At 22.7% G+C, this 10,351-nt stretch overlaps 2 protein-coding genes across 2 annotated transcripts in view; one reads left to right on the plus strand and one right to left on the minus strand.

Moving 5' to 3' along the window:
- Nucleotides 1–779, plus strand: part of LOC117172536 (60S ribosomal protein L27a) — a 17,537-nt gene extending 16,758 nt beyond the window's left edge. Inside the window, exon 7 of the mRNA XM_033360573.1 lies at nt 696–779. The gene's annotated coding sequence lies outside the window, so the exon portion shown is untranslated. The remainder of the gene's footprint in view (nt 1–695) is intronic.
- Nucleotides 780–9,852: 9,073 nt separating this feature from the next.
- LOC117172595 (splicing factor 3A subunit 2) overlaps nt 9,853–10,351 on the minus strand; it is a 14,669-nt gene continuing 14,170 nt past the window's right edge. The window contains exon 3 of the mRNA XM_033360679.1: nt 9,853–10,202. Within this exon, the coding sequence (XP_033216570.1) occupies nt 9,924–10,202 (279 nt within the window). The 3' untranslated portion in view covers nt 9,853–9,923. The remainder of the gene's footprint in view (nt 10,203–10,351) is intronic.

A 10,351-nucleotide genomic window follows, 5' to 3' on the forward strand; every position in this document is an offset into this window, starting at 1 on the left:
TATTTTGGGCAAGTTCATTTCAAATCGGACGAAGTATTTTCCAAACAATTAGTTTAAAAAGATATTTGGACCCTCTTCTAAACCAATATCAATATTTTAATTTTTTTTTACTAAAAATGAATATTTGCATTTTTTGCAAGAGCGAGATTAGGTACAAAATCTATAATTCTTTTTTAAAAAATTGCCTTTCTTTTTGGTAAATTTTATAAATCAAGTTAAAAATTAAGTAATTTTGAATTTGATGGTATATCTAGAACAGCTTTGAAAAAAATTTAACTTGTAGATTTAAGAGTTTAAATTTTTCAATGAAAATTTAGTTTCCCGGGAAATAGATTAATAGAAGATTTAAAAGATATTTTTCGGAAAAATCACTTTCGAATAAAACGAAATCGAAAATTAAAATTAAAAATAATATCTATATTGTTCAAGACATTTTTTAATTAAATCTGTAAAATGCGATGAAAAATGTCAAAAATGAATTCGCCCTAAATTAATTTATGAGATTTATTTTTATGATGAATTTTGAACGGGCGGACTGAAAAGTGCGTACAAACACTGTTAAATCCTGTTGAATGTTCAATTCTGATCACAACTTATTAAAAAATGGAAATAAGTTATGAGAATTTATTTTTATTTTTAAATAATATTATTTAGAATATAGCTTTAATTCGTTCTGTATTTCTTCTTTGTTGCAGGAAACCGGCGTACTTTTTTTGTGCTTCAAAATGTACATTTTACATCTATGTACTATTCGTAATAAAAAGAGGAAAGAAAATCTAGGTTTTGACTTTTTTTTATGATCCTTTGAATTAAATTTTATGTTATTTTATTTTCAGGAATTCGAAAACGACCCGAAAATTATTTACGGAAATTGGATTTCGGTTAAATTGGTTCAATTTCACCAAAACTCAGTTCCAATAAATTTTTCTTTTATTCTATTCCCCTACCCGCTTTATTAGAATATTTATATACACACATTTTCCTTAAATTTTAAATATAAAACAAAATATATTTAAAATTATCTAAATAAAATTTGTTTTTTTTTTATTTTTTAAAAATTACATCTAATAAAATTTCAGGGAGCTAAATTTAAACTTTGAACATTAAGATTTTAATTGTTCTACTAAAAAAAAAAAAAATAGAAAAACAATATTTAAATGAAATTGTTAAATTTTGCTAAACAATTTTTTTCATTTAGAAAAAATTCTTGGAAAGTTTAAGAGATATTTGAAGTATTGAAAATATTCAAACTTAATTTAAAACTAAAAGTTTACCAAAAATTTGTAACTAAATATAGATTTTTGAACAATAATTTTACCAAAATTTAAAATGTTTTTCAAAGGAAAACAAATTTTGAACAATAAATAAAAATGTAACAATCATTAATTTTAAACCTAACATAAAACTTCAAAATATTTCACAAATCTAGAAAAATTGTAGATTTTTAAACTTTTTTTTTTGTTAATAAAAGATTTTGTAAGGTTTTAAGACTAAAAAATCCAGATTCCTGGGAAAAATTTTGATCAGTTTTTATTTTGAAAAATTAATTTGAACAGAATATTTAAAAAGATTAAAATAATTGTCAAAAAGTTATCTAAGAGTGTGGTTAAGGAAATTTTCTAATTTTGTAGTACTTAATAAAAGTTTTAGGAAATTCTTCTAAATTCACTCAATGATATTTAATTCAACAGTTTTTTTATATTTTAAAATTATTTTAAATTCATTTTCTTTTTTCAAATTCACTCTGAATTTTTATAATTTTCATCGAATTTTAAATTCTTTAAATAGATTTGAAATTCTTTTGGAATTCAACTTGAATTTTTTCTAGTGCTTTGTAATTCTCTGGAATTTTAAAAAATTTTAAAGAATTCTTCTAAATTCAATCAATTATGTTTAGTTCAATGGATTTTTGAAATCGTAATTCTTTTAACCTTACCTTGAATTCGTAGGAATTTCATTCAATTCTTTGGAATTCCCTTGAATTTTTCTAAGCTTATTTCAAATTTACTGAATTCATAAAGTTTTTTTCATATTTTTAAATCATTTTGCATTCATTTCATTTTTTTAAAATTCACTTTAAATTTTTATGAATTTCACCGAATTCTTTTCGTTTTTTTAATCTAAAAATGTTCTCCAATTCATTTGAATTTAATTTGAATGTGTAAATTAAATAAATTGTATTTAATAAATTAAATTCCATTCAATAGATTTTAAAAATCTTTTAAAGTATTTATTTAATTGATCCTAAATTCTTTTAACCCCACCTTGAATTCGTAGGCATTTCATCCAATTCTTTTGAATTCCCTTGAATTTTTCTAAGCTTATTTCAAATATATTGAATTTATAAAGTTTTTTATATTTAAAAAATATGTTGAATTCATTCCATTGTTTTAAAATTCACGTTGAATTTTTACGAATTTCATGACATTGTTCTAATTCCTCTACATTCATTCAACTTTTACGGAAATCAATGGCATTTTTTTTATTTAAAATATTTTATCCAATTAATTTGTATTTTCAATTTAACTTGAATTTATAAATTTAATTTCATTCACTGGATTTTTTTAATTCTTTAAAGTTTTTATTTAATTAATCCTACATTATTTTAACCTTGAAGTCGTAGGAATTTTATCCAATTCTTTTGAATTACCTTGAGTTCATCTAAGCTTAATTCAAATTTACTGAATTCATAAAGTTTTTTTTTATTTTTAAATCATTTTGAATTCCATTTCATTTTTTTTTAACTTCACTTTAAATTTTTATGAATTTCATTGAATTCTTCTCGTTTTTCTTTAATTCATCTAAATTCATTCCCATTTTACGAAAATCAATGGAATTTTTTATATTTTAAAATTTTCTCCAATTCGTTTGAATGAGAAAATAGTAGGGTTTCAAAGATTTAAAGAGATTTTGAATTAAAGCTGAATTTTGTTTAGTGCTTTGGAATTTTCTTGGATTTTTAAAAATTACTTCAATTCTTCCAAATTCATTCGATTATATTTAATTCAGTGGATTTTAAAAATCTTTTAAAGTAATTATTTCATTTATCCTAAATTCTTTTAACCTCACCGTGAATTCATAGGCATTTCATCCAATTCTTTTAAATTCCCTTGAATTTTTCTAAGCTCATTTTAAATTTACTAAATTCATGTAGTTTTTAAAAAGATTTTGAATTCATTACATTTTTTTAAATTCACTTTGAATTTCATTTAATTCTTCTCGTTTTTTTTAATTCCTTTGAATTCATTCCAATTTTACAGAAATCAATGAAACTTTTTGATGAAAACAATTTTCTCCAATTCAGTTGAATTCTTTTGAATCTAACTTGAATTTAAATTAAAGCTAAATTCAAAATAATTCAAAGGATTTAGAGAAAAGGTTTTAAATCAAACAAATTTAATTGATTTCCGTAAAATTTGAATGAATTTGAAATTTGTAAAAATGTAATACATAAAAGTTGAAAGTGAATTTAAAAAAAGGGAGTGAATACAAAATAATTTTTAAATTTGAAAAGACGTTATGAATTCAGTAAATTTGAAAGAAGCATAGAAAAATTCAAGGGAATTCAAAAGAATTGGATGAAATTCCTATGAATTTAAGGCGAGGTTAAAAGAATTTAGGAGGAAGTAAATAAAAACTTGAAAGAATTCAAAAATTTCAGAGAATTCCAAAACATTAAAAAAAATCAAGTTGAATTCCAAAAGAATATCAAATTTATTTAAAGAATTCAAAATTCGATGAAATTTATAAACATTCAAAGTGAATTAGAAAAAGGGAATGAATTAAAAATAATTTTTAAATATGAAAAAAACTGTGAATTAAATATAACTGAGTGAATTTGGAAAGATTCAAGTAAATTAAAGAAATTCAAAAGAATTTAAAAGCACTAAAAAAATTCAGATTGAATTCCAAAAGAACATTTTTTAAATCAAAAAATTCCATTCATTTCCGTAAAATTTGAATGCATGCAGAGTAACTTAAAAAAAAATTAATTCAAAATATTTTTAAAATATGAAAAAACTTTATGAATTCAGTGAATTTGAAATAAGCTTCGAAAAATTCAAGGGAATTCAGAAGAATGGGATGAAGTGCCTACGAACTGAAGGTAATCTTAAACAAATATAGGATCAATTAAATAAAAACTTTAAAGAATTAAAAAAAAATGCATGGAATTAAATATAACTGAGTGATTTTAGAAGAAATCTAAAAAAATACAGGTTCTGTTCCAAAAAAATTTTAAATCTCCTGAAATCTTTGAATTCCTACTAAGTTCTAACCAGAGAAGTGACTAATGACTGCAAAATAATTCAAATTTTATTCAAAAAATTCAAATGAATTGCAGAAAATGTTTAAAATCAAAGAAATTCTATTGATTTGCGAAAATTTGAATGAATTTAGAGGAATACAAAAACGAAAAGTATTCGATTAAATTCGTAAAAATTCAAAGTGAATTAAAAAAATAAAATTAATTCAAAATGATTAAAAAATATAACAAAAACTTAATGAATTCAGTAAATTTGAAAAAAGTTCAGTAAAGTTCAAGGAAATTCAAAAGAATTGGATCAAGTGCCTACGAATTCCAGGCGAGGTTAAAAATGAAAAGCCTTGAATTCGTAGGCATTTCATCCAGTTCTTTTGAATTCCCTTTAATTTTTCTAAGCTTTTTCAAATTTATTGAATTTATACAGTTTTTTTCATATTTCATTTTTAATTCACTTTGATTTTTTATGAATTTCATCAAGTTCTTATCGTTTTTTTTATTCCTCTAAATTCATTCTAACTTTACGGAAATCAATGGAAATTTTCGATTTAAAATTTTTTTTCCAAATCATTTAAATTCTTTTGAAATTAACTTGAATTTTTTGTAGTCATTAGTCACTTCATTGGTTAGAACTTAGGCTTTCAAGTATTTAAAGAAATTTGGAATTCATTATGAATTTTTTGTAGTGTTTTGGAATTCTCTTGAATTTCTTCAATTTACTTGAATTCTTTTGAATTCACTCAATTATATTTAATTCAATGGACTGTTTTTCAATTCTTTAAAAATTTATTAATTAATCCTAGATTCTTTCAATCTCACCTTGAATTCGTAGGCATTTCTACCAATTCTTGTGAATTCCCTTGAATTTTCCTAAGCTATTGCAAATTGACCGAATTCATCAAATTTATCATATTTTAAAATTATTTTGAATTCATTCCATTTTTTTTAATTCACCTTAAATTTTTATGAATTTCCTCGAACTCTTTTTGTTTTTTTTTTTCAAACTCCTCTAAATCCATTCCAATTTTACGGAAATCAATGGAAATTTTCGATTTAAACAATTTTTCCCTAATCATTTAAATTCTTTTGAATTTAACTTAAGTAGTTTTATAGGCATGAATCACTTCTTTGGTTAGAAAATAGTAGGGGTACAAAGATTTAAAGAGAATTAAAATTCTTTTGGAATTCAAACTGATTTTTTTTTGGGCTTTGGAATTCTCTTCAATCTCTTTAATTTACTTCAATTTTTCCAAATTCACTCAATTATATTTAATTCAACAGTTTTTTTCATATTTTAAAATTATTTTTCATTTATTCCCTTTTTTAATTTCACTTTGAATTTTTATAATTTTCATCGAAATTTGAATTACTTAAATATATTTAAAATTCTTTTGGAAATTAACTTGAATTTTTTTTAGTTCTTTTGAATTCTCTGCATTTTTCAAAACTTACTTGAATTCTTCTAAATTCACTCAAATATATTTAGTTCAATGTATTTTTTTTAAAAATTTTTTAAAGATTTTATATAATTGATCCTGAATTATTTTAACCTCACCTTGATTTTATCCAATTCTTTTGAATTCCCTTGCATTTTTCTAAGCTATTTCAAATTTACTGAATTCATGAAGTTATTTCATATTTTTAAATTATTTCCAATTTTTTCATTTTTTTTTTAATTCCCTTTGAATTTTTATGAATTTCGAACTATTTTCTTTTTTTTAATTCCTCTAAATTCATTCCAATTTTTCGGAAATCAATGGAATTTTGTTGATTTAAAAATTGTTCTGCAATTCATTTGAATTATTTTGAATTTATAAATTGAATAAATTGTATTTAATAAATTTAATTTCATTCAATGAATTTTTTGAATTCTTTAACGTTTTTATTTAATTGATCCTAAATTCTTTTAACCTCACCTTGAAGTCTTAGGCATTTCTACATTCATTCAATTTTTTTAAAATTCGCTTTGGATTTTTTGAATTTCACCCAATTCTTCTCGTTTTTTTTTAAATCCTCTAAATTCATTCCAATTTTACGGAAATGAATGGAATTTTACTTAAATTTATAAATGGAACAAATTTTATTTAATCAATTGAATTTATTTTCATTCAATGGTTTTTTTAATTCATTTAACCTCGCCTTGAATTCGTAGGCATTTTATTCAATTCTTTTGAATTCCCTTGAATGTTTCTAAACTTATTTAAATTTTTCTGAGTTCTTAAATACTTTTTCATATTTTTAAATCATTTCGAATTTATTTCATTTTTTTAAAATTCACTTTGAATTTTTATGAATTTCACCAAATTCTTCTTGTGAAAAACTTTAAATAATATTTTTAAATTTGAAAAAGTTTTGAAACAACATGTAGATGTTTCAAGATCTTTAAATATAAATTCGAAGCATTTTACGGATTTTTCAACTATGCAAAATAAAAATAATTTAAAAATATTATAAGTTTTTAAATGTTAACAAATTCCGAGCCAGTAAGAGATTTTCGAAAAGGAAAAAAATTCTGAATTGGAACAGGGAATTTTCAAATTGCAACCAATTCTAAGTTGAAACTGGTATTTATCCAAAAGAATAATATTTTTTCTTGGAACAGGGAATGTTAAAATTTAAATAAATTCCTACCTGAAACAGGGATTTTTTTAATAGAATGAATTCTAATTCTAAGTTGAAACTGGATATTTAAAAAAAAAATTAAAATAGCAATTGGAACAGGAAATTTTACAAAAATTTTTTATTTTTAGTTGAAACGGAAAATTTTCGAAAAATATTGAAATTCCGTATTTGAACAGGGAATTTTCAATTTTTAATCAGTTCAACATTTTTCGCTGGGAATTAAAAATTAAATTTGTTGGAAGATTTGGCATTTCAATTGAAAATTCGTCTTCATTTTTAAATGTAATTAATTTGTTGAAAACCAATTTGTTAACTAAAAATTTAACTAAAATAGTGGAATTTTCATTCAATGGATTTTTTAAAAATTCTTTAAAGTTTTTATTTAATTGACCCCACATTTTTTAACCTCGCCTTGAATTCGTAGGCATTTTATCCAATACTTTTGAATTCCCTTGAATTTTTCTAAACTTATTTAAAGTTTACTGAATTCATAAAGTTCTTTTCATATTTTCAAATAATTTTCAATTTCATTTAATTTTTTTATAAATTCACTTTAAATTTTTATGAATTTCACCGAATTCTTCTCGTTTTTTTTAATTCCTCTAAATTCATTCCAATTTTACGGAAATCAATGGAATTCGTCTGGTAGAATTTAACGGAACTTGTAATAAAGGGATTTGGTTTAAAGTATTAAAAATTTTAAACTAACTAATTGCGGATAGTTGTTTCTAAATGAATTTTTGCAATATTAATAATAAAAATCTCGTATTAATTTTTATCATTACAAATTCAAACCTGATTAAACCCTTCAAAATGGAATTATAAAAAAATTTAATTTTTAAATAAAAATAATTTCCAATTAGAGGCGATTCAAGTTTAAAAAATTCCAATTGTAAACTTATCAATTTCTTCATAAAAAATAAATAATCCCAAATAAATTGAAAGAATTCAAAATTTTAAATTTTGTTTTTTTAATGGAAGAATCTCTAAATATAATTATTTCAGATTAAAACTTCGAAAATAAAAAAAATTAAAAACGTTAACAATTGAAATATTTGTAAATTAAAATTATGAAAATTGCATCATTAAAAATTCAAATCTAATATTATTGCGTACAAAATTAAATTATTCGAAAATTTTTACTTTTGAATAAAAATAACTTTCAGTTCAAAGTGATTCAAGTTTCAAAATTGTTAACTGTAAACTAAATTGAATGTTTTAAAGTCAAAGATGCTGAAATTATCGAATTTTTAATTGTTTTTAATACCACAAAACTTTAAATTGATGCGATAATTTTGTTTGAAATAAATAAAAAAGTAATTCTCCCTCATTTTTACCGTTCAACATGTAAAAAAAATGTATTATAAATAAAACATTGAAATTTATATGTTTACAAAAACTATTAATACAAAATAATTTTTAATTTAAAGTATTGAAGTTTTAAAAACGTGTACTCCAGATCATTAAAACCCAAACGAATGCAAACTTTATTTAAAAATTAAAAAATATTGAGTTGTTAACAATTTGTAACAAAGTGTAACGTTGCACATAAAAATTCATAACTTTAAAATTATAATCATTCAAAATTAAAGAAAATATTCATTTTCTGAGGTATTGAATGTCTGAAAATTTTTCAGAAATTTCTGTCAAGACTGAAAATTCAACTGTTTTGTAGAAAACTCGTACTTTTGACTAAAATAATCAACAATTGGGTAGAAAATGTACCTTTTCGGTTGAAAATTTATTATTCCGGTTAAATTGTTTGTTAGAAAATCAATTTTTTAATTAAAAATCAAGTATTTTCCTGAAACTTCAGCTTTGTTGGTTAAATCCAACTGTTTTTTTTTTAATTTTCAATTACAATATTTTATTGTAGAAATATCAAATATCACCCTTTACATCGAATATTCATCTTTGTAAGTTGAAAACTAAACGTTCGTCGTTTTGGCTTAAAACATCAATAATTTGATTAAAAATTCTACTACATATTTCATACAAAATTAAAATGATTTGCACAAATTTATTTTCTTTTTTATTCATATTTAATTGTCCCCATTGCAAATCTAAATTCTTTATTTTGTGGTAAAAATTGATATTTTTTTTATTTCAAAGTGAAAATATTTATTTAGAAAAAATTTAATGAAAAAATAGCATGAAAAAATAATTAAGTAAAATTTGTACTAAAATCACATCAATTGCTCAAGTTATTTAGTAAAAAATGTATGTAATTTGTCAAAAATTTGCCCTTTTTGATAGAAATTTATCTCAGTTGAAAATTCAACTAATTGGATAAAAGTTTATGCATTTTGTTGAAAATTAATTTGTTCAGTGGAAAATTGGAATTTTTTTATTTGAAAATAGTGTATTTCGTGTAATTTTTTCTAAATAGTAGAAAAAGTATCTTTTCCGAGGAGTTTTAATTGTAATTTACTTATCTTTTGTTCATCTGCTAGAATTTTTAATATTATAAATTATCTAGGCCCATTAAAAAATTTTTATAAACTCTTAATATTCAAAAATTCGCTATTATGGATTTAAAAATGGACTGTTTTCAATATCAGGACTATTATTTTCAATTACTTTATTTTATTCGGATATAATTTTTTATGATATTATGATAATTATAAAATTAAGATATATTTTTGATAAACTTAAATCTTAATTTAAAAATAAATGTTTTAACTATTCATAAACAAATTAATTTCCAGTTAATTTGAATTGTGAGCATAAAACATTGAAATTGCATTAATTATTTCATATAATATTATTATGGTAACAAAAACTAAACATTGATTAATTTATTTCGTAAATCTCAATTTTACCGTGAAGATTTCGAATTTTAGCGTGGAGTTTCCAATTTAAAGGAGAGTCTCGATTTTAAGGGTTTCAAGGGTTTTAAGGGGCAAAAAATCAGGTAAAGGATTTTGACAGTTCTGGGTCAGAGCCGAGTAGCGATAAACAAAATGCAGTTTAATGTAAATTGAATGAATGGATTTTATTATAGTCAGGCATATAAAAGTCACTTACTAATATAATTTCTTCAAGACAAATGGGGAGGCGGAGGCGGGATTTGCATTCCTCCGCCCATCATCGAAGGAGGAGGGGGGACAGGATTGAACATTGGAGGTCTCGGAGGCGGAGGAACGGGCATCATCTGAGGTCCCAATCCTGGACGAATCAACGGAACCGGAGGCGGAGGAACTTTTCCCACCGACGGCTTTTCATTTTTAAATGCAAACTGAAGGAAAAATTGCTTCGTATCTTTGTTCCAGTGGGTCCAAAATTTTCCCTCAGCTTTTTCGACTTCTCTGCTTGGTACCTGGAGCAAAGAAATTCAAGACTGGGATTTTGATTCACGTTAAATCCTTAAGGGCATGTGACACAGCTAAATACCTATATTACCGACCTCACTTTATCAGTTCACTGAATCTTTTTTCGAACCTAAGAACTTTTTTTGTAAATAAAATA

Source organism: Belonocnema kinseyi, chromosome 5, assembly GCF_010883055.1.
Source record: "Belonocnema kinseyi isolate 2016_QV_RU_SX_M_011 chromosome 5, B_treatae_v1, whole genome shotgun sequence".
In the NCBI taxonomy this organism is placed as follows: Eukaryota; Metazoa; Arthropoda; class Insecta; order Hymenoptera; family Cynipidae; genus Belonocnema; species Belonocnema kinseyi.